General features: G+C 41.7%; 7 protein-coding genes across 8 annotated transcripts; 5 read left to right on the forward strand and 2 right to left on the reverse strand.

Moving 5' to 3' along the window:
- Window positions 1–3,335: 3,335 nt before the first annotated feature.
- NCU10070 (hypothetical protein) lies at window positions 3,336–5,361 on the reverse strand. The gene is made up of 2 exons (XM_952759.3): window positions 3,850–5,361; window positions 3,336–3,788 (listed from the first exon to the last, which is right to left on the reverse strand). The coding sequence occupies exons 1-2, from the start codon at window positions 4,965–4,967 to the stop codon at window positions 3,476–3,478; spliced, it is 1,431 nt and encodes a 476-aa protein (XP_957852.2). The 5' UTR covers window positions 4,968–5,361; the 3' UTR covers window positions 3,336–3,475.
- A 7,152-nt stretch (window positions 5,362–12,513) lies between these two features.
- Window positions 12,514–12,900, reverse strand: NCU16905 (hypothetical protein; the record flags this gene model as incomplete). Its single annotated transcript, XM_011396149.1, has 1 exon — window positions 12,514–12,900. Exon 1 carries the CDS (start codon window positions 12,874–12,876, stop codon window positions 12,514–12,516), a length of 363 nt encoding a protein of 120 aa, XP_011394451.1. The 5' UTR covers window positions 12,877–12,900.
- A 1,343-nt stretch (window positions 12,901–14,243) lies between these two features.
- NCU10040 lies at window positions 14,244–16,238 on the forward strand. 2 transcript variants are annotated; one of them, XM_011396029.1, is made up of 6 exons: window positions 14,341–14,621; window positions 14,674–14,793; window positions 14,972–15,030; window positions 15,098–15,222; window positions 15,275–15,771; window positions 15,848–16,238. In XM_011396029.1, the coding sequence occupies exons 5-6, from the start codon at window positions 15,347–15,349 to the stop codon at window positions 15,894–15,896; spliced, it is 474 nt and encodes a 157-aa protein (XP_011394331.1). In that variant the 5' UTR covers window positions 14,341–14,621; window positions 14,674–14,793; window positions 14,972–15,030; window positions 15,098–15,222; window positions 15,275–15,346; the 3' UTR covers window positions 15,897–16,238. The 2 variants fall into 2 exon arrangements, with proteins under 2 accessions (XP_011394330.1, XP_011394331.1); XM_011396028.1 differs by having other exon boundaries at window positions 14,244–14,793; window positions 14,972–15,222.
- A 410-nt stretch (window positions 16,239–16,648) lies between these two features.
- NCU10039 (hypothetical protein) lies at window positions 16,649–18,661 on the forward strand. Its single transcript, XM_952875.2, has 4 exons — window positions 16,649–17,706; window positions 17,762–17,787; window positions 17,840–17,928; window positions 17,994–18,661. The coding sequence occupies exons 1-4, from the start codon at window positions 16,699–16,701 to the stop codon at window positions 18,491–18,493; spliced, it is 1,623 nt and encodes a 540-aa protein (XP_957968.2). The 5' UTR covers window positions 16,649–16,698; the 3' UTR covers window positions 18,494–18,661.
- Window positions 18,662–18,806: 145 nt separating this feature from the next.
- Window positions 18,807–20,451, forward strand: NCU10038 (glycerophosphoryl diester phosphodiesterase). The gene is made up of 2 exons (XM_952874.3): window positions 18,807–19,303; window positions 19,365–20,451. The coding sequence occupies exons 1-2, from the start codon at window positions 19,013–19,015 to the stop codon at window positions 20,382–20,384; spliced, it is 1,311 nt and encodes a 436-aa protein (XP_957967.2). The 5' UTR covers window positions 18,807–19,012; the 3' UTR covers window positions 20,385–20,451.
- A 1,091-nt stretch (window positions 20,452–21,542) lies between these two features.
- NCU16906 (hypothetical protein) lies at window positions 21,543–22,793 on the forward strand (the record flags this gene model as incomplete). The annotated part of the gene is made up of 1 exon (XM_011396150.1): window positions 21,543–22,793. The coding sequence occupies one exon, from the start codon at window positions 21,543–21,545 to the stop codon at window positions 22,791–22,793; it is 1,251 nt and encodes a 416-aa protein (XP_011394452.1).
- Window positions 22,794–24,934: 2,141 nt separating this feature from the next.
- On the forward strand, window positions 24,935–26,562 carry NCU10037 (hypothetical protein; the record flags this gene model as incomplete). Its single annotated transcript, XM_952873.2, has 1 exon — window positions 24,935–26,562. The coding sequence occupies one exon, from the start codon at window positions 24,935–24,937 to the stop codon at window positions 26,090–26,092; it is 1,158 nt and encodes a 385-aa protein (XP_957966.1). The 3' UTR covers window positions 26,093–26,562.
- Between the last annotated feature and the right edge of the window lie 554 nt (window positions 26,563–27,116).

The raw sequence follows: 27,116 nt of genomic DNA on the forward strand, positions 1-27,116 counted from the left end.
TTCTTTAGGGCATTCGGTATACCCTTACTGCCTATTATATATTAAATAAGTATTTATAGATATAGTATAACTAGCTAATTTATTTAAGCAAGCGTAATATTAAAGAGCTTTAGAAAATATTTATTAGTATAGTACTAATCTAAATAGCTTATATATATAAGAATTATATAGTGGGCCGTTTGAAGTAGGTACCCTATAAAGGAAAGATTTGCTACGGGATAAAGCTTCTAAAATATATTTACTTTAATATAAGTGGCTTATTTTAATATAGAGGCGTTTATAGCGAGCGTTATTGGTTATTTATTATAAACGATTTTACTTAATATTATTAAGTTTTCTTATTAGTCTATAAGTCCAACCTTTTCGACGCTTTTAGGATTTGGGCCGAGGGTATAAAACGGCCCGAACGCTAGATCTACTATATTCATCTGGATTAAGTAAGAGAGAATTCTAATAATTATTTCCGCTAATAGTATTAGAATTATAGTATTGTATTATATTATATTGCAACCGAATAATATTAATAGAATAGTATTGTAGAATATTTAAATAGAATTTTACTAGAACGAATTACTATCCTCCTATTATAAATAGGGTTATTATTAAAATATTAGCCCTATCTACTCTAGTCTATTAATTATATTAGAAACCGATACTTCAATTTAATTATTAGTAAGACGCTATATAAGGCTTAGTTCAGGGATCGGCTCAATTTAATATATTTATATATATTTAACTCCTATAGCTTCTACTATATCTTAGATTACGAATACCATAGTAAGATATTACTCCTAGGTACTTACTGTAGGCTTCTTAGTTATAACGGCTTACACAATTATATTATACTTACTAATTCTAATAAAGTTTTTATTACTAATAATATTATTTTTAATAAATAATTTATATATATTATTAATATACGTATTACCTACGGCCGTCTTAAGAATTAAGGCCAACTATTAGTAGAGTTTCCTAATTATAATTTAGGGGGAGTTTCTTCTATTATATTATAGTTAAGGGGAGAATTTGAGGAGCTTATATTAAATTTGGAAATTCCCTATATCCTTTATATATTTGAATTACGAAGGTAGGATATATTTAATATAGAATTATTACTAGCTATTATATTCTTAACCCTATTATTAATTGCTACGCTGGCCCTATTATTACTATTATTAATCCTACTATCCTTATTAATATTAAATATTATTATAGTTGGAAGCGTTCTTTATTTAGCGGACTAAAGCTACATTTAGAATATTAACGCTAGATACCCTAAATTATACTTAAATATATATATTACTATATAATCTAAGGAAATTACTTTTAAAATTACTATATTTAATTTTTGTATTACCTTTGCGGTTATAATCGTTATTATAAATGAGGATAAAGTTCCGTTTAAGCTTAAGAATTACTAATAAATTATAAAGGATATTTATATTATAGAATAGTATATTATAATAGGTAGTAAATATAAATTATTCGTAGATAATTGGACTTAAGTATTAGTACTAAAGCTATTGGGTTAGAGGGTACTTTTAGGGAAATAGGTATATAAAATTAAGATAGGCCCTAACGGCGAAATTTTATACTATAAAGTACGTTAGGTAGTAAGAGGATTTAAATAGTAAGAAGGTATTAATTATAATAAAACGTTCGCTATAATTATTAAACTTATAAGCTATAAGCTTATTTTCGCTATCGCCGCCGCCTTAAACTTAGAATTTAAATAAATAAATATATATACCGTCTTTTTATATAGTATAGTTATTAAAGAAATTTATATTAAATAACCCCCCGGCTTTATTAAAAATCCGAATAAGGTTTACCGTTTAAATAAGGCATTGTACGGTTTAAAGTAGTTACTACGGATTTAGTATTAAATACTTTCTTTTTTTCTATAGGAATAAGGTTTTACCCTACTTACGGTTAACAACGGCGTTTTTATAAAAAAATATACCTATATTATTATTTATATAAATAATTTATTAATTATTAGACTTTTTTAAAGAGAGATTTAAAATTTGAAAAATATATTAAATAAACAGTTTAAAATATCGGACTTAAATTTATATTTATTCTATTTCAATATAATAGTTACTAGGGACCGTTAATACCATACTATTTTTCTAAATCAACGGGCCTATATTAAAAAAATTATTTGTACTTTTAACTATTAGGATATAAAACCTATAACTACGCTTATAGAAATTAGTAAAATTCTAAAACCCTTAGAAGGTTTCGAATTTAATTTTAAAAAATAAATTATAGTACGTTAGTACAATTAATTTATTTATATACGCTATATTAAGTACTAAGTTAAATATTACTTTCATTATATTATTTTATAGTAGGTATATATTAAAGCCTATAAAAATATATATTATTATTGTAAAATATATTTTTAAATACTTGTAGGGTACTATTAATTTTCATTTAACTTTCTTAGGGCCTATCGAAGACTTTTTAGACTTTATAAATGCCGATTAGGTAGGTAATACTTAAAAGTATTATTTAACTTTAGGATACATTTTTAATATTAGTAGTAGTATTATTAATTAGAATTTAAAGAGGTAAGTAATTGTAGTACTTTTATTTTGCAAAGTAGAATTTATTAAGCAAACCTAAACTATAAAAGAAATTATATAACTGTAGAGGTTATTACGGGAGTTCGATATAATAAATTCACCTACTACGATAGTTATTTATAGAAATAACTAAAGAGCTTTCGCTTTAATAAGAAACCTTTAATTCTATACTAGGATTAAATATATTAATACCTAAGAATTCTTCTATAGAGAAAAGTAGGCCGCTAAAGAGGTTAATTTTAAATATATTTCTACGAAGGAGTAAGTAGTTAATAGCTTAACTAAATTACTATTTTATAATACTTTTATTAAATTTAGAGACGTACTAGGACTATAGTAAAACGCTATAGATTTTTAGTACCTAATAGTAGAGTATATATATTTAAGGGGTCTTTATTAACGGTCCTCCCTATATATTTACCGACCTTTAATTTGAAGCTATTACAATTTAACGGTTTGAATTGTAATTTCTTAAACAATTTTTATTTATTTTTATTTTTCTTATTTATTTTTAGGTTTTACGCCCTATATTTAGTATTATTGTATTTAACTTATCGAGATTTCTTAAATGGAGGTATTAGATTTAATATAGTATACCGGGATAAGGAGTTATAGTATTTCTCTTTAAAAGGTATTGGCCGTAGAGACCTTTTTCCTATCAGGTTTTTTACTGGTTTATAAAATTCTAGTACTATAAGGTATTATAAGAAGGAGAGGCGATTTTAAAATTAGATTGAAGGGGAGTCTTGAAGTATATTGCTTCTATTAGCTTTATTAAAGGCTATTAAGGGTATCCGATCTACTCTAACCGTATATATAAATATCGTGAGACTAGCTTACTCCTTTCTTCTCTTTCTCTCCTCTAACTTAATTAAGCTGCCTTTCTACCGAAATGTCTTCGTTCCATCCTTCCACTTCAATATACAGGGCGACGGAATTGAGTCTTTATCGTCATCCGGAAACAAGATCATGTACATGTGACGCCATTTCTCCTCGTCTGTCATGTCACCATGCGTCTTCTTGCGACTGAGCAGTTTCTCCTTTTGTTCCGGAGTAACACCATCGACTATACTCAAGTTTGGCTGTTTCTCGCAGGATGGATCTGTTTGGAGATGGGCAACGAGCGACTTGTTGTTCTTGTGGGTGCTCCAACAGCGCGGGCACTGGATGAGTTCGTGACGTCGGTATAAATGACTCCTACTACGAAGTTAGCCCACAAACGGGGGGAAGACGTCGCATAACTGTGGGGATGGCATACTTGACCCGGTGAATCTCATCCCAGCCCGGTCCTGGACAAGACGTCCACTTGGAATACTTGCGCGCATTCCTCTTGAAGAAGGGGCAAGCAAACTTCCGGCCATCGTCTACTTTCTGTCTCTTCCGTCTGCCATCGTGATCACCGTCATCCTCGGCCGCATGCTTTCGTATTCCATTGCTTTGGTTGGTATCATTGACCGGGCGTCCGATTTCACTCCTCATAGTGTTGACAGCAAGGTGCATGTTGGGAGTAGGAGTTGAGTCGTGCAAAATGCCATTCATTTTAGTTGAAGGTTCGGGTCCATCATCGAGCTCAAGCACTGAAGGATACCATGGTACAGAGATCTGATTGGTGAAAAAGCCGCTAGGCAAGTTTTTGGAGAGGCGGAGGTCTTCGCCGTCTTTAGAGGTAGCCGGTATAGGGAGTTCTAATGCGGTCCACGGATCTGGCAAGCAATCCTGATACTCATCCGAACGCCCTTCCTTAGAAAGTTCCACAAAAGTAGGACTTCCGCAAAACGTCATATCAATACCGGAATCCAATGGGTCACGTGCATTCCCGAGAGCAGTAGGTTCCATGAAGGGGTCGTGCCTGATATCGTCGAACCATGTGAGCTGCTTGAGGCTCTGGTAGAGCGATTCGGCGTTCTCAAAAGATTCTTGTCCAGGAAGTCCCGTATTTGGAGCTGGTATGTTGTCGCATCGTGTGGATTCGGGCAAAGATGGCCTTGGCAGAGACCGGGACGACGTCTGGTGAAAAGGCTCAGTTGATGCTCGAACAGCATTGCCTTTAGATATCCAATCCAAGTATTGGCAAAAGTGTTGCACAATGCGATTGACTGTTCTTTGCCGACGCATGGCCATGATTTCCGTACCGGTCAGGGATGTCGATGATTCAATGTCCGAAACCACTCCACTGGTCACACTTGAGCTAGAGGTGGTCGTACAAGTGGTCTCGGGAGTAGCGTTAGTGACAGCTTGGGATGGCGATGGGCTCTCGCCTTCATGACTGAGGGACACTGGAGTTTCCGCCGCGTTGCGAGAAGGGTTTGTGTCGACAATTCCGGAAGAGGGCCTTGTACCTTCATCCGTAACGGTCAGTGTGTTGGGGGAGGACATGTTGACGCCTGGGAGATCGAGTAAGCGTGTCTGGCGTAGTGGTGAGGGCCTGCAAACAAAAAGGCGGAAGATGATGCGCTGCAGTCAGGCAGAGAAGTGAAATTCGGAGGCTACGGCGCTGAACAAAAGGTCCTCATGATGTTGGTCGGATAGATCAATGCGCAAGTGACGCTACCGACCTCTCTGTGTAGAAAGCCAGACGAGTTTGCCCAACTGCGCAAAACCATTCCCCGTTCTGCCCATACAGACTCGAGAACCAATAGATTCTGGCGGAGTGTTACAGTCCAATGTTGATTCGTTGGTGAGTGCGGTTCTTGTGACAGGGGTTTGCAAAGCATCACAGAAAAATGAACGAGACAACCACATTCAAGGAGAGAAATGCTGGAGAAATTGGCTGAAAACTAGAAAATGTATGTAGTTGATATTAATCTTATGCATAGAATTTGAATAATGTCCTGGACCAAACAATCCAGGGTAAATATGTACCTTTCACTGGTCTCTTCAGCTTCCACTGCGCATCGGATTGGACGTCGTAAATGATTGGCTTCCCAAAGTCGAGAGCCAATAGTGGTGAGCGGACCTCGTGATCATTTTAATGAACCAATCAACAGCTGCCTTCGGTCTGTTTCAATGGGTGTCAAGCTGTGGGAGAGCGTGTCCTGAAATGGCCGATGTTTTAGGATGCCAAGGACGAGGCCAATGGCAAATAATTGTCGAAATAAACCCAACACAACGAAATGAAGAAAATAAAACAGAGAAAAAAAAAGAAAAAAAGAAAAGAGAGAGAAAGAGAGAGAGAGAGAGAGAGAGAGAGAAAGAAACACAAAAGTCAAACCGTCCCATACCATCCCACTATTGAAGTATCTGATCCCTCCGGAGGGATCAGATACTTCGGGGATTCAGCCCGGTATCTAATCCCCGGGGTTTTTATCCCGGCATCTAATCCCCGTTCCGGGGATTAGATACTTCGGGGGAATTATCCGAATTAACCACGTATAAACTAGTATTTAAGGATAGGCGGTTCCTGCCCATCCTTCCAATCTTAAAATTAATAGTTCAAAGTAATAAGAAAATAAATTTTACAATTATTTTTTTAATAGGTTATAAGCCCGGATGCTATACGCACCAGAATAACTCTGTCTTAATTTTATACCTATAAAACTACTATATATATAGTTTTTTAATATTTTTACTACTTTCTACTATTTTCTTTACGTTTTTATTACTTCTTTTCAGCCTTCTATTACCTCTTTTTAATCCTCTATTACTTCTTTTTAGCTTTCTATTACTTCTTTTTAATTTCTTTTCTTAATTACCTTTTTTACTATACTATCCTTTACCGATATTATAGGCTTCTACTAATTTAAGACTACCGGCTATAAGAATATTGAAAAGCTTACTAATATTACCAACTGGGCTAAATAGGATTATACTATACGTTTCTACCTCCGATTTATTAGCTTCGAATATATTATTAACTATAATAATCCTCCGCCGTAAACCGAAAATTAAATTGATAATTACTATAACGATTTATTTAATAATTAACTTACTTACTAGTCCCAACTTATTAGAATTATCTTTAAAATTATTAATAGTTATTTCCTTATACTTTTAGAATATTTTAAATTACTATTAGAAATTATTAAAATAGTTCGTTAAGCCTTTATATACTTTGCCGATACGGTTAGGGATATAGGTTAAAATGGTCCTGCTTACTAAGATTTTATTTAAGAATAGGAATATATTATATTATTCTAATTTAATAGTATTATTAAGTATATTAAGGACTATAAAAGGATTTATAATATTCTTATATAATTAAACCTAGTAGTAAGGATTACCGAACCTCTTTTAGTTGTACGCTTCCTATTGGGATTAAATAGCGGCTACTAATTCTTTAAAGAATAATTCTTTTAATATAATCGGATTCTACTTTATTGAAACTCCGAAATTAATGAAATTGAAGAGGAAGGTATAACCCTTTCTTAAGTAATATTAAAATTTTAAATCTTCGAAAGGGGATGGAAGAATAGTACTAATAGAGTATTTATAATAGTAAAAACCGGTGCTTTAATATTAATTAATAAAGGAAAATGTAAATTTATTTAGTCCCTTTGTAGCGTTTGTAAAATACCTATATATAGTAATAAACGATATTAAGAATAATACCCGGAACGAAAACCGAAAGGATAGGTTCTAAAGTATTTAATATTAAATTCCTCTAATAAATCCGATTAATATAATTATTAGGAGTCTATAAAGTGTGTTTATTTATTAATTAATAATAATTCGGTAGAAACTAATATTAATATTGAATATAAAGATATATTATTATTAATTTAATAAAACGTTTAGGAAAGCGTCCGTTTAGCCTTCTTACTTAGTTAATTTGCTAAATTAATATTAAAAAGGTTAAATATAATAGTATTATTTACTATTATACCCCTATTTTACTTTTTGTTCGGTTCTACTATTACTACTTTATTTACTATAAATAAAATAAATCCTTTTTTAGTATCTTTTAAGGATTTTTATATTCTTAATACCGGTGCTACTAATTATTTCGTTTATTGAATAAATAAATTTATTCTATCTACGCTTTACTAATATAATAGACCCCCTATTTTTAGTATAAGGGACATCTCCTTTATATTTACCTATATAGGAATTTTTAAAGTATTAATTATCTGAGACGGTAGATTAAATTACTTATTACTTATTAATACTTACCTATACCCTAAGGCCGCCTACAATCTTATATCTATCTTATAGCTTCGAAAGGATGGCGTCTCCTATTATATTATTATAGAAGATAGTTAATTTATTGTATTTGTTAATAATTAATTTTGATTTACTGGTATAGAAGTTGGAGGATTATATTTCTTTGATTAAATTAAATAACCCTATATTATAGTAGTTGTACTTAAAGTTTACTATTTATTTAGTAAAGTTATACAATTATAGTACTAACGATTCGGCTATTTTAGTGAAAGAAACTTTCAATTACTATAAACTATATTTATAGGAATGAATTTAATTTAAGTAATTTACTTTTATAAATCCTATATAGCTAGTAAATTAAAATAAACTCCCTATACCGGAATAATACGATATAGTACTCGCTTATTGGAATAAGTATATATAAATATTATAAATCCTTTTCCTATAGATAGTATTAATTAAGAACGGTATTAGTTTGTTATTATTAATAATTTTACTTAATTCGTTTAAATTTATATATTTAAACGAAGGTCGGACTTATATAATACCTTTATTAAATAGGTTAATTATATTGAAATAGTAGAATATAAAATATTTAATGTATATATAAATTAAATTGGAGAAAATTCTAGTAAAATATTAAAGGTTTATTATTGGGATTAATATATAGTATTATATTATATAACTACCGAATAGTATTAGTAGAATAGTATTATTAAAAAGCTTAACGGTATTCTATTAAAATGAACTACTATTTTAATTTAATAAATTTAATTCCCTCGTCGGTATTGGCCCTACTTAATTCAATCTATTGTATACCTACGAAACCGTTCCCTTAGTTCTATTATTAATTAAATACCTTATAAAGTATAATTCGGAACTAAATTAGATCTTTTATATTTACGGGTACTAAGTTTACCTAGCTTCTTCTATTTTATAAAGAAGGACTTCGAAGGAAAGTTCAACCCTACTAAATCCCTTTATTAGTTATTAAATTATAAGGAATCGTAGAATTATATTATTTTTATTAATAATAATAGAATTATTATTACTAATAATATTATTTTTAATAAAGATTAACCTTATATTGCTAATTATATCTATTTTTATAATATAATAGCTATAAGCCCCCAAATGGATTTAAAACCCAATTCTAACGAAAATATTAATCTAATAGCATATCTAGGGGGAATTTCGGAAAATATATCCCTCGTATTATACGATCGTATTAAGCCCCTAGAGCTACTAACCGGATTCGAACTATTATTTTACCCCTCGGAAATCTTTAATAACGAAGCCCTAAAGCCGCCAACTTTGTTAGAACTATTAATAATATTTATAGAAGATTATATTGTTGTTAAAATTATATTAATTAACTAATTACTATTATATGCCCTAATTAGTATTATAATAGAAATTACTATTCTAATCGAATTAAAGAATTATTAATAAATATTATATAATTCGGATTAGCTTAGCTAGAAATAAATTATAGATAGTAAATACTAATCTCTTATTAATAATAAAATTTAAATACTAGTATTAAAGCCCTTAGGACGTTGGGTATTAATTGGAAAATAAATTTATAAATTTAAAACCGGGGTTAATAGAGAGATTATTTAATATAAGGCTAAATAGGTTATTCGGGGGTTTGAGTAATAAAAAGGTATTAATTATAATAAAACGTTTATAGTTGTAGTTAAATTTATAAATTATAAATTTATTTTTGCTATTACTATTGTATTCGATTTAGAACTTAAGTAAATAAATATTTATACTGTATTTCTCTATAGTAAAATAGATAAAAAAATCTATATCGAACAACTACTAAACTTCAACCAAAATAAAAATTTAGTATATCGTTTTAATAAGGCCTTATATAGTTTGAAGTAATCCCTACGTATTTAATATAATATACTATTTAACTTCCTAAAAATATTTAAATTTTAACCCCTTAGTGTAAATAATAGGGTATTTGTTAAAGGATATATCTATATTGCTATTTATATAAACGATTTATTTATTATAGGCCTATTTAAGATTGAAGTTTAATTGTTTAAAGATATATTTAATAAACGTTTTAAAATATTAGATTTAGGACTGGTCTTATTTTATTTAAGGATAAAGGTTATTTGTAACTATCCCAACCGTACAATTTACCTTTTATAAAAAGCGTATTTCAAAAAGATTATTAAAAAGGTAGGATAGTAGGATGTATAATAAGTGAATATACTAATATAAATATTAAAAATCGAAGAACTATTTAATAATTTTAAAGTTAGTATAAAAATAATTATTTAATACGCTACCTATATTGGTTTACTAATATTTACTATATTTGGAATTCGATTAAATATAGTATTCCTTATATCCTTTTACAGCCGATATATAAATAAACCTATAAACGCCTACGTATTTATAATAAAGCGGATTTTCCGGTACTTATAAGGTACTATTAGACTTAAATTAATACTTTTAAGAAACAAAATCGAACTTCTTACTAATTTTACTGATGCCGATTGGGCTAGAAATATTTAAAAGTAAAGGTTTACTTCTAGGTATATTTTTAATATTGGAAGCGCTGCTATTAATTGGAGTTCGAAAAGGTAGTTAACTATAGCTCTATTATCCTATAAAGTAGAATTTATTAAACAAATATAAGTTACTAAAGAAATAATCTAACTACAACGGTTACTAAATAAATTAGGTAAATAATCTATATTAGTAACTATTATTTATAGTAATAATTAGGGAATTTTAGCCCTAACGAAGAATCCTAAATTCTATATAAGGATTAAATATATTAATATTTAGGAATTCTTCTACTAAAAGAAGTAGTCCTCCGAAGAAGTAGATTTTAGGTATACTCCTATAGGCTAATAAATTACCGACGGACTTACTAAAACTCTCCCTATAGATAAATTTAAATAATTTTATAATATTTTAAGACTTTATTAAAATTTATTCTATAACGTCCCTTTACTATTTTATTACTATTAATAGCCTTTAGTATAAATATATATAGTATTACCTATATAGTATTATAAGCCTATAGAATAAGTATGCGGATATAATAGTTGGAAGGGAGTAGAAGAGCCCTATTTAATACAATTGGAAGGCGCTAGTTATAATGTACTATAATTAGGCTAATAGGCTAAAAACCCTTAGAAGTAAAACCCCTTAGAAGTAAAACCCCTTAGAAATAAGACTATTAAAGTTAGAAGGGAGTAGAAGAGCTCTATTTAATATAATTGGAAGGTGCTAGCTATAACCTATAAAACCTTTAAGAATAGTTAATTAATTAATTTAGACCGTAGGGAATTTATATAGAAGAATCCTCCCTATAAGGCTCTATTAATCCTAATACCCGCTAATATTTATTTATTATATTCCTTTAATAATTAACCTACCCAATTATTAATATATATAATTGTTAAAATTTACTTATTATATTCCTCTAACGGTTAACCTACTTAATTATTAGTATATATAATCGCTAAAACCTACTTATTATATTCCCCTAATAGTTAATCTACCTAACTATTAGTATATATAATCGTTAAAACTTATTTATTATATTCCTCTAATAGTTAACTTACCTAATTATTAATATATATAATTATTAATACCTACTTATTATATTCCCCCAATAATCAACCCACCTAATTATTAATATATATAATCGCTAAAACCTACTTAATACATTTCCCTAATAGTTTACTAACTTAAATAATAATACTTATATTTACTAAATTATTTACATTGTAAACCCCTAGTACCTAATTAACCTAATTTTTAATATATATATTTACTAAATAAGATTAATTAATATCTGTTAACGTTTATAGGGTACTCTTTAATACCGATAAAGTCTTTTTAAATATTATCTAACGTCTCCGCTAGGCTTTTAAAGGGGTTGTACAATTTCGTTAATACCCCGGTAAACTATAGGGAGCTATACAATAATAATATTTTTAATTAAAATAAGACTTCCTTTATAAGTTACTGCGGGAAGGTGCCTAGACTACAGCCTAGAGCAGCCTTCTTATAGAGGGGGAATATACTTATTAAAAGTAATATTAGCGATTATACCTATTATTAGCAATTATACTTACTATTAGCAATTATATTTACTACTAATAATTATATTTACTATTAGCGAAGCGATTATACTTTTTATTACTACCCTTAAACTCCTTCTTATATATTTACCGACTAGTAGTTTGGGAAGTGTATAGTCCGATGTACTAAGTTAGGACTTTTTAATTCCTATAAAATTTATTAGTATAGGAAATTTTAAAAATCGATTTACAATTATATAATTATACTATTAGGTTATACTTTTCTAAGAATTTTATTCAATTTTAAAAACTACGTTTACCCAGTACTATTTTATAATTATTTAATATTTCTTTATAATTACCCGGGACTTTTTCTATTTACTTTATATTTTTTTATTTACCCTATACTTCTACTAAAATTCTAAATGATATAGAGACCTTTTTTACCCACTGGGTTTTTTACTAGCCTATATTTACAACCTTCTTATCTACCCTACGTTTTGGGCAAAAGTAACTTCATTTTTCCCCGTTTTTCCCCGTATTTATTTCGAAGGGGAGTATTGAAATATCTAATCCCTCCGGAGGGATTAGATACTTCGGGGATTCAGCCCAGTATCTAATCCCCGGGGTTTTTATCCCGGTATCTAATCCCCGTTCCGGGGATTAAATACTTCGGGGGAATTATCCGAATCAACTACGTGTAAACTAGTATTTAAGGATGGGCGGTTTCCGCCCATCCTTCCAATCTTGAAATTAATGGTTTAAGGCAATAAGAAAATCAATTTCACAATCATCTTTTTGACACCCACTTCGTCCTTCGCCGGCAGCAGCTTCTGGTATTCGCGTTGATGGGTCTTGCCTGCTTTCCACCAGCGTGACACCCGTCTAGTGAGCATAGCAAAGAGTAGCAAACATCCGAGAATGGCCTTTGTCGAGGCAGTGTATCCATAGCCGTGGTCCCAGCCGTCCCTAAATCTTCCCTTTGGCATGAAGAAGACCTCGTCTCGATGACCCGTCTTGATCCGATAGACAGGGTCCGCTTTTCTCTCTTTGGCGGGCAGTCGTGCATGATACTTTTCCCAGCTGACTGTTCCGAACTCTTGTACTGCCGCCAAGTGTAGCATGTGTGTGGGAACAGAAACCGGAATCCACGCGTAACCATAGACTCAGTCAACATGACCCAGTCAGGATGGTTTGGCCTCGGTGATTCCGTGGCCGCGGTCGCTTACCCACGCGGGGTAGTAGAGCAGGGGTTCAAGATCACGGGCGCAGCCGTAGTTGGAATCAAGCGCATGAGAAAGCAGCGGAGAGTATTGGCTCGTTGGACAGAACATGTGTAGCTGTCGTAGGTATCAAGGAACCACTCGTAGTGTGTCTTGATAAACCGACGGGAGGCGTTGCTGGCCTATAGCCTGTACTCGAAGTCGGGGTTTATTGTTGTGCAGATCTGGCGTACGTGGCCCCAGTCGGTGGGAATGGTCTCGTTGCTGGGGTCGCGCTAGTTGTGGTAGACTTGGTGGATGATCTTCGGGATATACTGGTCTTTGCTTCGGCTTGGGGTGTTGGGATTATCGTCTGGTGTTAGGGATGAAGTGGCAAAGTAGTGCGCGATGTGGATCACGGCTCGAGTATTGGGTAGGCACCCTGCCCATGAAATAAATGGCCCCGCAAAGCCAAACATCACCACTTTGAACATTAACGGAATGGCCAAATCACTACCAAAATGAATATTTTCCAATGCTTTTTGATGGCCACTGATTCCTCCTTTTGACTCTATGCAATCTTTTAGAATCTGAGGAATTACATCAATCTAGGAATTGATCCTTTCTCGGGTCAAGGCCTGCCAAAGCCAGGAAAACCGTTTTGCGGGGCCATCTATTTCGTGGGCAGGGTGGTAGGTTCGGAAGGATGACGGCTGATAGGACGGCGAGGCTGAGAAACCTGGCGCTTACGGCGGGCATGCTGGGTAAGAGCTTGTGTAGATCCAACAGGTCAGTATGGGAGTGCCAAATGCCGTTTCGATAAGAAATGGGACGGGTTGAAGACGGAACCTGTGGGTCTTTGCTGAGCCATTGCAAAGGGATTTGAAAGCAATAGAACATGCCGATGGAGGAAGACAAAGGAAAGGAATTCGGCTCAACTGCCAATGGGGTGACAGAAGGTGGAAGAAGACGGGCCTTTGTTCAACCCCTCTTCCTTCCAGAGTCAGACCATCCGCTGATGGCCGCATCTGAATGAAATATCCACGAGCATGGTGTGTCTCGGCAGAGTACATCTCGTCTGAGAACAGTGCATTGGGCAACAGAGCTTCAGCCTGGGAGACTGTGATGGATAGTGATGTCATACTTGTAGCAGGGGTCAATAGGGATGAACTGCGGGGGTGGATCGTCCGGCCGCTAACAGCCCCGCTACGAACCGCCCCCGTCGTGCATATTGTCACACCTCAGCTAGTCCCTAACAGCCGGGCACTTCATCCCATTGCATCGCATCTTCCGCCTTCAACTCTTCCGCTTTTTCCTCGGGGCAGCCTTTTCCACCACCACGGCCCAACACGACAAATCTTCCCTACTGACTCTTCAACCCATCTCGATTTTCAATTACACTTGCCGGCGCCCAGAAGGTCCCCCCGGATTCGTATCCAGCTACTGCATAGTACTTTCGCAGCTTGGCCGGGGCAGTGGCTGCAGCGGGGCCCCGCTTCCGAGGCCGAGCAGCCTGCAGTCAGCTTACCTGCCCCTGGGATTAAGGAATCTGCAGTCAGCGACCGATATTGATTATAAGCCGAGCGGTGTGAGAATATGACGTCGTCGTCGCTCTCTTGACAGCAATGCCCTATCATCGTCTAGAGAGCTTATATAACTAGGAAGAAGTTTGCCACAACTATGCTGGATTACCACCACGTGCCCCTGACACCTATGCAGAGACCTTGCATAAAATCGAAATCCTGCATCCTCCTGCCCGTTTCGGTCGTCAACTGAAATCGTGCGAGCTGCTTATACCTTCATATTGGCTAAAACATGCCTCTTCGGTAACAGATATAGGTAAGCAAGAAAACTACACCGAGTGCCGATCTCGTCGGGCAGAGACTAAGCAGTCAATGAATACCCTGAGCCATTGCAGATCGAGCCATAAGGCGGAGTTGGAGTTGCTCCGGGATAGTCACCGAAGGATTCTTACCGTGCCTCCGTAGGAAGACATCAGGCTGACACGCACATCTAGCTCCCTTGGCCCCTTAGCGAACGGAAGGGATAGGGCAAGTTAGATTGAAACACAAGACGGTGTGAACTGACCAACGGGTCGTACACCTGTGGCCGTTTTTGTTGCTGACCGACTTCCAAGGAGTAGCCAGACGCGGGCAGTTGCCACTTACTGTCTCAAACAGCCTTACAAGGTGGAACATCACATCGTGAACCTCATGTTGGTTTGTTACGATTGCTCCACAAGCTAACCGACAGGCTGTCGTTTGATTTGTGAGCCGTTCGAATATACCTCCAAAGATCAAGGTTCTAACCGAAGTCGCAGTCGGGGGGAATGTACAGTATGATGACCGTCACACGCTGGCTTCAGTAAACAACGAAAGGTTGTACCCATCACATGGGACGTGAGAGAAAGGGAGGGAGACGCCCTGAGGAGCAGAGCAAGGAATATATCTATATAAGAGGCCCCCAGATGGCGTCAATCGTCTCCTGTTTTGCATCATCAACTCACTCACACACCAGCCTGGCACCTACACTACGAGACTCTACACGACATCCCCAACGACAAACAACCACTCGCCCAGAATGCAGTTCTTCACTACCATCCAGGCTCTTGCCCTGCTCGCCACCGGCGCCCTCGCCATGCCCAACAACCTTGGGGCTGCCGACCTCGACGCCCGTACCCTCGAGGCTCGTGTCAACTGCAACCAGATTCTCCCGGCTTGCAACGGCGGCCACGTCGTTGGACAGACCAACTGCCGCTGCAAAGGCCAGAAGGAGACATGCGACCTGTGGACCTGCCCTGGCGGGTCTCCCAATGTCGTAAGTCCTCAGACCCCCCCTATTTCTTTTTCAATGCGAATGGAACACCCACTAATAGAATCTCTACTTCACACAGATGGTCTGTGGTCAGGCCGGTACCGGATGTGTCTGGGTCTAAGGGATGAGCACTTGTCTCCTCAGGAATCCCTAGTGTCGCCAACACTCGTGTCTTCAACGCTCTTGCAAAGGGTACAAGCGGCTAGGCGATGGACACCAGCATGATTCTGGATATCTGATGATGGAATTTCTCTTGTATACGACTATAGTCACTCTTTGAAAGCCAATGCAAAAGTCATTGCCTGGGCCCGGGCATTCCCTGAATCGTTCTTGGTCGATGTGAGAACACCACAGACCGATCCGTCCCCCTAGGTGGTAACTTTGATCCGGAGTCAACTCCAGCCTTGCTGCGATACGAACAAGCCAGATACCCGCTCAAGACTTTTATTGCAGTGTTAATTTCTCTGATGATTGGTGTTAACGTGTCCTTCTCTTTCTGCGAAACATCTGGTCTCTCAGCCAGGATCTGCATCAAGTCTCGAATAGATTCATCTTATCTTGACTGGGTACCGAAATTGTATTCTTGTGGATCCAGCCGTTGGCCTGGACGGTTGGAATCTCCCTGGAAGACCGAGAGTTGGCGCTGACATCAAGGACATCCGGAAACAGACAAACGCCAATCATATTCCCTATAGCTGGCTACTGCCCTATGCCCAAGCACAACAAGCGCCTTTACCCGCCGGGTATTTCTACCTCCCTGTTCCCAGCAGTCCAGGGATAGCCGCGTACTGCCAAGCGAAACATCACTGTTACTTTGGTCAATGCAACGCTGTTCGTAACATGATGTGTGGCCACTTTGTCTTTTTGAACCTGTAGTCATGAATGTTGCACAATCCCTAATTTCTCAGGGACAACTTCCACGCCCTAAGAATGTCTAAAGGCAAGATGTCCTCCGGCTCGACAAACCGCTCGACGTGGGCTTTGTTTGTCTTTTCTCTACTGGCCACGGCAGTGTGCAGACATGGAGCAAACGCCACAGTTCTCAACTCCAACTTCACAATCCACCCATCACTCCGACAGCAATGCCCCAATTTGACCTCCTTTCAACGGTCCTCAACTTGTCCCGGCCTCCTGGGGATTTTCCCCGATAACAACACCGCCATCCAACACTTTAACCTTCCCTGGTCCTGTCCGCCCAAATGCCTGTCTATCCGATCTTCATCCGCCTCTTCCTCCCTCTCTACCTCCTCATCCTCCTCATCTTCTTCCCCAGCGTCCTTCTCTCCGTCTTATCCGTCATACGCTGCATCGGATATTTCTGCTACTATGTCCTCCGCATCTTCTTCTTTATTTCTTGGTTGCTCCCTGACCCACGCCGGTAAATGCAGCACAGCCGAGAACGTGTTCTGCTTGTTTTCCTTTCAGAACTTCCGAAATGGGCAGGGCTTAAGCCTGATCGTTTCACCCACCACGGCCGCAAACCTACTGGGCATTGGGGCCTTGGATGACGACCCAGCTCCTTGGGCTTCTCATGTTCGAAAGCAGCGGGAAACGCCGTACCAGATTACGGACGTGAAGGGCAAAGGGAAAGGGGTAGTGGCCACAAGGTCCATCAAACAAGGGGAGATCCTCATGGTGGATGTCCCGGCTTTGTTGATAAGTGAAGAGTTCTTGAGAGAAACCGAACGAGAGGGGAAGGGGCATCTGAGAAGACGGATGGTGAAGAGGGGGCTGGAGCAATTGCCGGAAAGCACGAGACGCAAGGTGTTGGAGTTGCAAAAGGGTTCGGGAAGTTACGAGATTGATGCGATCTTGGGGATCAACCTCAAGGGACTAGGGGGCGATCGTTCAGAAACGGACTCGGCACTAGCACTGTTGGAGGAACAAGAGTTACAGGAGCACGGGGAGGGGATGATGGGGTTGTTTGCTGAGGTTGCGGTAGGTTTCGAGGATTGACGCCGGAAATGGAAGGGAATGCTGACTGAATGACTAGCGGATCAACCACTCCTGCCGACCAAAGTGAGTTCGGTCTACCCACATGGTGCCGAAGGAAGCTAACAGCTTGTTGCAGCGCTCGCCTCCGATTCTCCAAGAACCGACTTGCCATGGAAGTCGTATCCTACCGGCCCATCTTTCCGGGGGAAGAGATTCTCATCAGCTGTACGCTTTTTGCCTTCGCCATGTCTCTCTCACCATCTATGCGGATCCAAAGCTGACGCACACAGACACCCCCTTAAACCTCCCCCCCTCCGACCGCCACAACTTCCTACAACAAACCCACCACTTCACCTGCCACTGCCCGCTCTGCACTGCTCTGTCCGACGACCCCTCGGCTAATACTCCCGCCGCCGAATCCCACTCTCGCCGCCAGCATCTGAACGAGCTATGGACCACGATGCTCCACGCCAAGTCAGAAGGGTTTTACCAAGACGCCATCAACATCCTGAAGGATTGGCTTGACTTTGCAGAGGTGGAAGGACTCTTGCCGTTGATGGGAGAGTATCACGGGGTTATGGCGGAGTCGTATCTTATGCTGGCTGAACGGGGAAGCCCAGGGGGTAAGGAGGTGGACAGAGACCTAGCGCTGAGGGGGGCGTTGCGGGAGGCCAGGATGGCGGTCGATGCATGGGTGAGGTTGGGGAGTGTTGACGGTGGGAAGACGGAGGATGCCAGGGCATTTCTCGAAAAGGTTTTTAAGTTGAAGGAAAGGAGAAAAGGAAGATGAGGTTTCTTGAAATGGCTTCAGTCGACAATGGACCGGGATGTGTACCTCTACGGCCTTCCCAACTCAGTATCCCCCCAGACTCTCTCTCCAGTATCCAAACACAATCATCATTCCCATCTTGGAAAAGCACCCTAGATGACATTATCAATGATAAGCCCATTCTTCCGATTCCAAGAGTTCAGCACGTGTCTCCACACGCACCAATCGCATTCCTCAATTGCGGCACGCATTGCTACGTTGCAAGGGTTCGCTCAACACCAAGACTCCAATCAAGCGATACGATAACCCGGCAAGAAACAACAACCCCACGTGCCGGAGATACACCAAACACTGGCTGCTTTGTCAATCTTCACCCTCGCGGCCATAAGTCTTACTGTACCTGCAGCATGGTTGAACGTGGGGTTCGCGGATTCGGGCAGTTAGCCGCTGTCAACGGAGATATAAACCGTTGACTGCCCGCTCCAACAGTCTCTTCTTCTGACCTTGTCTTCCTCCTCGCCGTCTTCCTCCACCGACACCATGCCCTCCACCCTCTCAACCCTCAGCTGGCTAGCCCTCGTAGCACCAGCCCTCGCCCTCCCCAGCCATGGCGTCCCAGGCAAGAACCAGACGGGCATCAAACCCATCACGAGAATCCAGCTTGGCCCCCGACCGTACTGGCTAATCGACCAGATGGAGGACTCCCCCCTCAAGACCAAGCTCCGATCTTGCTCCGAAAAGGAGATGCGCCCCAGCCGTTGGAGCATCGGTCACCGCGGTGGCGGCACGTTGCAGTTTCCCGAGGAGACGGAGGCGAGCATCCTGGCTGGCGTAAGTGTCTTCGGGTCCTAAACTGGGAGTTAAAAGGTGACCATGATACTGACAGCGACAGACTCGTATGGGCGCGGGAATCGAAGAGTGCGACGTAACCTTTACCTCCGACCGGCAGCTCATCTGCCGGCACTCGCAATGCGACTTGCACACCACCACCAACATCCTCACGATCCCTTCGCTGGCCGCCAAGTGCACCGTCCCTTTTACTCCCTACAACGCCACGACCAAGCAATCGGCAACCGCCAAGTGCTGCACCAGTGACTTCACTCTCGCCGAGCTTACCGAAACCAAGGGGCTCTGCTCAAAGATGGACTCTTCCGATCCCCAGGCTACAACACCGGAGGAGTACCAGGGCAACGTACCCGGCTACCGCACCACGCTCTACTCCGGCCCCGGAACCTGCCACAAGCTGTTGACCGTCAAGGAGTACATTGCGCTCGTCGAAGCGCTGGGCCTGGATTTCACCCCGGAGCTGAAGACGCCGGAGGTCGAGATGCCTTTTGGTTCCATCAACTTTACGCAAGAAGCGTTCGTCCAGCAGTTGATTGACGAGTTCAAGGCGGCGAAGATTGACCCCAAGCGCGTCTGGCTCCAGAGCTTCTTGTATGACGACGTGTTGTACTGGCTGCGCGCCGAGCCGGAGTTTGCAAAGCAGGCAATTCTCCTCGACGAGTCGGGTGATGCTCCGAGCACCATCTCCGCTGCCACTGCCTCCCTGGTAAAGTATGCGCAAGACGGCGTCAAGATCGTTGCCCCTCCCCTTCAGTATCTGGTGTCGACTGTCACCGACCAGGACGGCAAGGTCAAGGTGGTTGCGAGCGAGTATGCCAAGCAGGCGAAGAAGCTTGGGTTGAAGGTGATCAGCTGGAGTTTGGAACGATCCGGATGGCTCGCGGACAGCACCAAGGGAGGGTATTACTACTCGACGATTGCGAATGCCACGGCGGCAAGGGGAGAGGGCGTTGTGTACGAGCTGCTCGATGTTCTGGCAAGCAAGGAGGTCGGGGCGATTGCCGTTTTCAGTGACTGGAGCGCGACCGTCAGTTACTATGCGAATTGCTTTGGGTTGTTTCCTTGATTGCGGGTGTTCTTGTACATACCAGACTGTAGTCCAACGGATGGAATTGAGCCTCGTTTGCCAGTGATTGTAATACTGTGGAATTGTGGTGATGGCTCACTCGGCGTCCGATGTCGTCTGTGCCCGAACGTCGAGGTGTCGTGCTTTCGTACATAAATTGGATCGTCTCTTCCCGGGTCGTCCTGCAGCTGGATGAAGGCTTCAGCGTTAGTTTTGCCGTGAAGTGGGCTACCTGTCATTAGCCGTCGTCTCATTGGTCGAATGTTCGCCAGGAGGATCACCGAGGTGGGTGAAATGATGGGCTGTTAGTGTAAGCCCACTATAATACGGTATCCAGCGAGCTGTACTATCACTTAGACATCTTCCTCTGCCTCGGGACGAACGGCAGCACGTAGGGGTACCTGACAGAATGTAGAGGTACCGAGGCTGAGCCTGCAGTCGTCCCCATTCCAACGTCTGAGCTCCGGATGATACACAAGTCGCTGACCGAAACGATGACGGATTTCGCAGAGAAGCAGGCTGTCTGCAACAACGATTGATATTTGATGACAAGATCGAGGGACTGAAAGAACATGATTCTAGAGCTAGTCTCAACGAAGTCCAAGAGACCCTTCTCGGCAAAGTCGGCAAGGCCATCGACAGTCAGACTAAAAGCTCTACGGACCTAGGTAAGGATCAAGAAAATTCTGAGAGCACTTGCGAGCATCCACTTGGTAGAATCTCGTCATCAAAACAGCAGTTTGCGCGTGAGTATGTTTGTCCAAGGCAAACGTGTAGTGCGTCACCGCCCTCCTCGGGCTACGTGTACTTTGGTACCTACCTAGGTACCTCTAGATGTAGAGACCGAGTGAAGGGGTGGTTATGAAACCGTCTGATCTTTGGCCAGAGCCCAGTCATTTGCCAGCTGCCAGAACTGCCCACAGCTTTTTTTTCTTCTTTTTTTTTTTTTCTTCTGCAGCTCACCCAGGTCCCGGCTCCTTGCAAATCTCTACTTCCACTCACGTCCGACGCAAACAACCCCTCCTCCCAACAACAACAACCACTACCACAACCACAACCACAACCTCACACACGTCGAGCAAAAGTAAGCCAGAGAACAAGCGCGTATCGTTTTATGTTTTTCCACTAACGTCCTCTCTTGTGCAGACCTCATTCACCATGGACTACCGCCGCGGAGCACCGCCGCTCAACGACCGAGTCCGCTCTCAGGACGCCCAAGCGGCTCAACGGTCGCAAGTCACCAGCAACCACCAAGCTGGCCACGAAATGGACGTTGATTCCTTTTCTAATCAAGATGGCGTCAACTCCGCAAACAGCGGAGCGCACCCACTCGTACATCGCCCGCGCGGGCAGTACAAGCACAACAATGTTCAGCACCGAAATGGACATGGCCATAGTCGCAAGAGGGCCTACGAGCCCGATTACAGCTATGCTGACGTTTTCCTCAGCGCTGATCAAAGGGAACAACGCATGGGAGTTCGGCGCCTGCCTTTTGTTGGAGAGTTGCTGCAACAGGAACCCCATGATAGGGTCCATGTCCAGTACAACGGTCCCCAATACAAGGACCAACTTGAACTCATGGGCGGCGATCAGTCCTCTATCAACTGGTTTGCCCCGGACCGACAGTCCAAGAGCCTCTACGGGCATCAATTCGTGGCAAAAGTTGCGACCGATGATGAGAGCCTCATGGCCCTCGTCAAAACCATTCAGCTGGAAGCTCGCAGACAGGGTTCTCCCATTGTCAACCTGTGGATGCAGTGTCAAGACCCGAACGAGCAGCGTAAGCTGTCAAAGACTCCTCCTGTGGTTGGTCACACCTACAACGATTTGGCTGTCTCGTACAACACCTCCATCCAGAGATGCACCGCATGCGGCAAGGCTGGTCACAGAGTCAGGCATTGTCCCACGCCGGACCCTGTTCATTTCAGCACGTGCATCGAGCCCCCTCAAGGGGACAGGGACCCCAATGGCCGTTTCAAAATCGAGCCAACTGAAGCCCCTGCTTCCGTTGCCCATGCTTTCGGCGGTGTACCCGCGAGACCGCCCAACCCTGCTGATGCTGCAGTCGAGGAGCCTCCCCGCGATCGGTCAATGCCCGTCATCATCAAGACCGAGCCAGACACGGAGGGCTCTGGCATCACGGTTCCCGCAGAACTCGTCAAGATTCCGATCGAGCATGTCACCGTCACCGAAAGGTGCTTGCGAATCCTTGACGAGGACGAAGACGCTGACCCAGCTGCCTTGGCTTTTGAGTTGATGCCACCCACAAAGCCGCATAACGCGGTTGTTCAGCCCACACAGATGCGTCCACAGGCGTTGCGAGCAGCTTCTCTTCGGGTTGCGGGAAACAATTCGCTCAGGCAGTATGGCGAGAGTTCTAAAGCCGACGCTCCTGAACCTGATGTATAGAGAAAGCTAATGGATATTGGTTGCCAATAAACAAAAACTGCCATCTCAGCGTTTTTACATGCTTTCCAGATGAATGTGATTATCCCGTTAACGTGTGACTGTTATTATCACCAAACTATACCTATTGCCACTGCCCGTCATCTCCAACTAAGTACCTTTAATTGTAAGCGGTCGTTTATATACTCGTGGTAGATTGGCTTGCCACCCACACATTGTCAACAAGGGCCGCTTAACGGCGAGGTTCGGTTTTATCTCCACGAGGTTGTAGAAACCCGACCGTCGCCGGAGGTAAAACTTGGCTCGTTAATCTCTGAAACATGGCATTATATACGCGACATCTATGCTGCATTGCTGCGGTCGTCGCCTTCTTTTCGCCGGCCTTCGTGTAATTATTGCTTGGCTAGGGAAACGGGCTTGCGCGGTGACGTCGACAGAACAGGTTCGATCCATATTCGCCTGCGAGCATGTTAGAGTACAGGTATGCTTGTAACACAGCTGAAGGCCCTATCGACTTGCTGCTCGGTCGGTTGTACCGCTGTTCAACATCGTATCTTCCCTTGGTCCCGTGTAGCCCTGGTTATAACCCCAACTCTTTTCGTTTGTACGGAATGATTTCCCGGGTCAATAAGTGTGTCAGACGTCAGTGCTCTTTGGTGATGCTAGCCATTGGTTGCGTTGCCAAATGTCGGTCGGTAGCGGTCATGTCCGGGAACATCAGGATGTGCGTGTGTCGGTCATCGTCGCTCGGACTGGCCCGACCGGAAGAGTCACAGCTTTGTACAGGGCATGGAGGTGCTTTTTTATTCCGGGCGGTTTTGCGTGATTGCTCTTTGCGCTGTTCCAGCTAACACGCCCTTCTATCCAGCTCCTTTATTTATGTGAGGTTGCGCTGCTTGTTCCGTTCGTGCTATCGATCGGATTGGGGTCATGCGGTTATTGTCCTAGTATCGGTCGGTCTCGCAGGATTGTTACGGAGGGGGGTTCATCGCTGTATATGGATCGCTCGGGCGGCCCTTGCATAGGTACCTAGGCTGTAGCCGCAGCAACGGTACGGCATGGGCGTTGGATGGTGTACCTGCATGATTCCCGTTGTCAGCTTCGGCATGGTGCATTGGGTCCGAATGGGCTGGGATAATACTCTTGGTCTGGGATGTCAAAGGAAGACGCATGGACAGGCAATGCACAGGACCGAGATTTCACAACGTCAGCCGAAAACAACAATTGTCTGCGCGGCTGCAGGTGACAGGGGTACATCGTGACCCACATGGATGGGGTTGACCAACTCGGCAGTTCAATGTCCGCCTGTTAATGCCCAGCCGGTATAACGGCCTGTAAGCGGTGGTGCGCTATCACTTACACACTCATTTCATTCCTCAGCCTTCCATTCAAACTATGCCCAGAACCCGGATGCAGAAGTTTTTGAGCTTGTGAGCTGCGGTTTATTCACGATGCCACTTTAAGAATAACATTCCCATAAGATGCTATCACTGCATGCGTTCTTTGAGCTGCTGTGAATAATGAAATGCCCGTTTGGCGCGGTTGTAGTGCATAGAGGTACAAACCTCTATGTACCTCTACCTATGCAGCCTCGGCCCGAAACAACACAATTGCCCGTGTAGGCACCTACTTCCAGCTGCGGGCCGACGTCTGCTCGCCTCATACCGCAGTTCCATGACTAACGGGCGTGTTGCTCGCACGCGTGCACAGGGCATGCAAGTCGAAGACCTCAACAAGTGCACTGCGCAAGACAGCGAGCGGTCTTGGCAGCTTCATTCACGTTATTCACAAACAGACAACACGACATTCACTCGGCATTCCGCATTGAAGACGTCCAGGTACACGGATCGTGGGGCAGCCCAACCCCCAGCCCTAACCCTGAATAGCGTTTTCGCATAATCAGGTGGAGTGACCATATCCCCGTCCCGTTTGCAGGTCTAGGTACCTGTACATTTTGTCTTCCCTTCGACTCTTCCCCGCCTCTTGCTCAAGACCTCATCGATTCAAGATCAATCAGAACACAACCACCTGCCCTGTGAGTGCTGCAGGCATTTTCATCGTTTTCGAAGTCTAACACATTCCAATCATTGCAGACAATGGATGACCCGAACGAACGCCCGGGCGCTGCGCCCGACGATACCACCATGGCATTGACCCTGCCCGCGCGCTGGCAATCCAAAAACATGATCGATGGCTACCTTCGCCATCAGTGGCCTCCCAAGACTCACTTGGAGCTCCGCCCGTCCGGGTTGGACTGCCTCATCGCGGTCATGCGACACATGGTGTCGTACCTCCCACAGGAGCGTCGCGACTTGACCCTCAACTGGGCCAAAGAAGGCGACGACCTCGCCAAGTCATTTTGGGGCCTGGTCTGGCTGGACTATGACAAAGCCGGAGCAGAGGCGACAGACGTCCTGCGTGGCAAGTTCTTGGATGAGTACAGCAAGAACAAAACAGCAAGGAACGGCAACCCTCCGTTTCAGACGTTGCTTGATTCGCCTCGGGCATTCATGTCTGACTTCTGGTCCCAGCCGGAGATGTTGACACTCAGTCTCTGCATGGTCTGCGATCGAGAGCAAACATGGTACCAGGTCATGCAGCATCGCTTGCGCTTGATGTGGCAGGGTGATATCACCCTACGGGAATGTGTCAACAATATTGCGCGCCACCGTGTCGATGAGTCGTCTGACTACCCCGAGATGTTTACAGAATTTGCAGCGCCAGAAATTCTGCCCATCAGATATTTGCCTTCCGGTCACCGGGTCCAGAATTTCTACGACCAGATCAGAGGCTTCATCGTCGAGCTGTATGATTTCGACGATCAAGATCGCTACGTCGTGCAAGAAGAGACTTGTTATCGCCTGATAGCAGTGGTTAAGCTCAGAGGCACGCCCGATGGGCACGATGCCGTGCGCTTATACCGGCCCAATGGCGTCATGAGCGGTTCCTGCACGGAGACGGACTATTTCCCGACGTCCTGGACTGTCTCCGATTCCGAGCCATACACTCTGGTGTACGCCAGATTCGAATTACCCGACATGTACGACTTTGTCCGGTACCCCGAGCTACCCGTTGACAGGCAAGATGTGCGTGACTTGAGATTGGCCAATCCACAGCATGGCCAGGAGGCTTCAGACAATCTGGGTCAGGGCACTTCTGGTCAATCGAGCCAGGAGAGTCAAGACACTTCTAGTCAGACGAACCAGGAGGCTTCTGGCACACCCAGGCAGAGCACTTCTAGCAGACCAAACCAAGATACTTTTGGCAACCCGAGTCAGGATGTTTCCAACAGACCGAGCTAGGACACTTCTGGCAGATCGATTCAGGGTACTCTTCCAATCCGAAGTCGACAGACTTCTTCCAATTGAAATCGGCAGACTTCTCGTAATCGAGGTCTTGAGATACCGTACAACCGAGGTCGTTAGACTCCTTCGCGCATGTCACGGCACCATATAATATAACTTGGCACCTTCAGCGTTCCGGCACCGAAGCCCAGCCGTCCCTTAGTTAAGCCTCTACTTGGCTCATATACATAGTCCGAGAGTAGAGTTTTTAATACTCTCTTCCGATCTTCTTCTCTTCGTACAATATTACGTCTTTTCCAAGTCCTCTTTGGTTGGCATTGTAACAGCGCACTACATACGCGGACTATATACGTGGAATAGTTGACTGTACTTAGTTGGCCTACTATAGAGTAATTAGAAAGATACGTTTGTTGTACGTACCTTTAGGCAAACCCTATAAAGTAATTAAATAAATAAGAACTAACTTCTAGCTATTACGCTTTTTTTATTTATTTTATAAGGATAAATAATATTAAATTAAGTTATATAAAAAGGCTAGAGGTACCTACCTTTAAGTAATTAATAACGTTTCTTATTATATTTACTTTATAATAATAAAAGATATTAAAGGTCTTATAAAATATTTTAAAGAAAAATTAGTAAAAAAACATTTGGAACTAGTAGAAAGTAGACTTAGAATTGAAAAATTAAATTAGAGTAATCCTCCGCACACCCACTCTATTTCCTATATACACCCAAAAACCTAAAAGGCAGCTAATATGTAAATAATTATATTTTGAATATAAATTTCGTCGATTTATATATTAGGGACCTTAGTTAAATTTCTAAGTTATTCAATTCTATACTTCTAGTAATATTTGTATAGTATTTAGTGTAAAATAATAGAAATTGACAATTCCACTCAATTAATACTATTTGTACGTAATTAAATTCGATTGAACTTTAATTTTATATATTAATATTTAATAGTTCTAATAGTTTTAATAGTTCGTTGGATAAGGAAATTAATAATACATTAATA

The sequence above is a fragment of the Neurospora crassa genome, linkage group IV (genome assembly GCF_000182925.2).
Source record: "Neurospora crassa OR74A linkage group IV, whole genome shotgun sequence".
Classification (NCBI taxonomy): Eukaryota; Fungi; Ascomycota; class Sordariomycetes; order Sordariales; family Sordariaceae; genus Neurospora; species Neurospora crassa.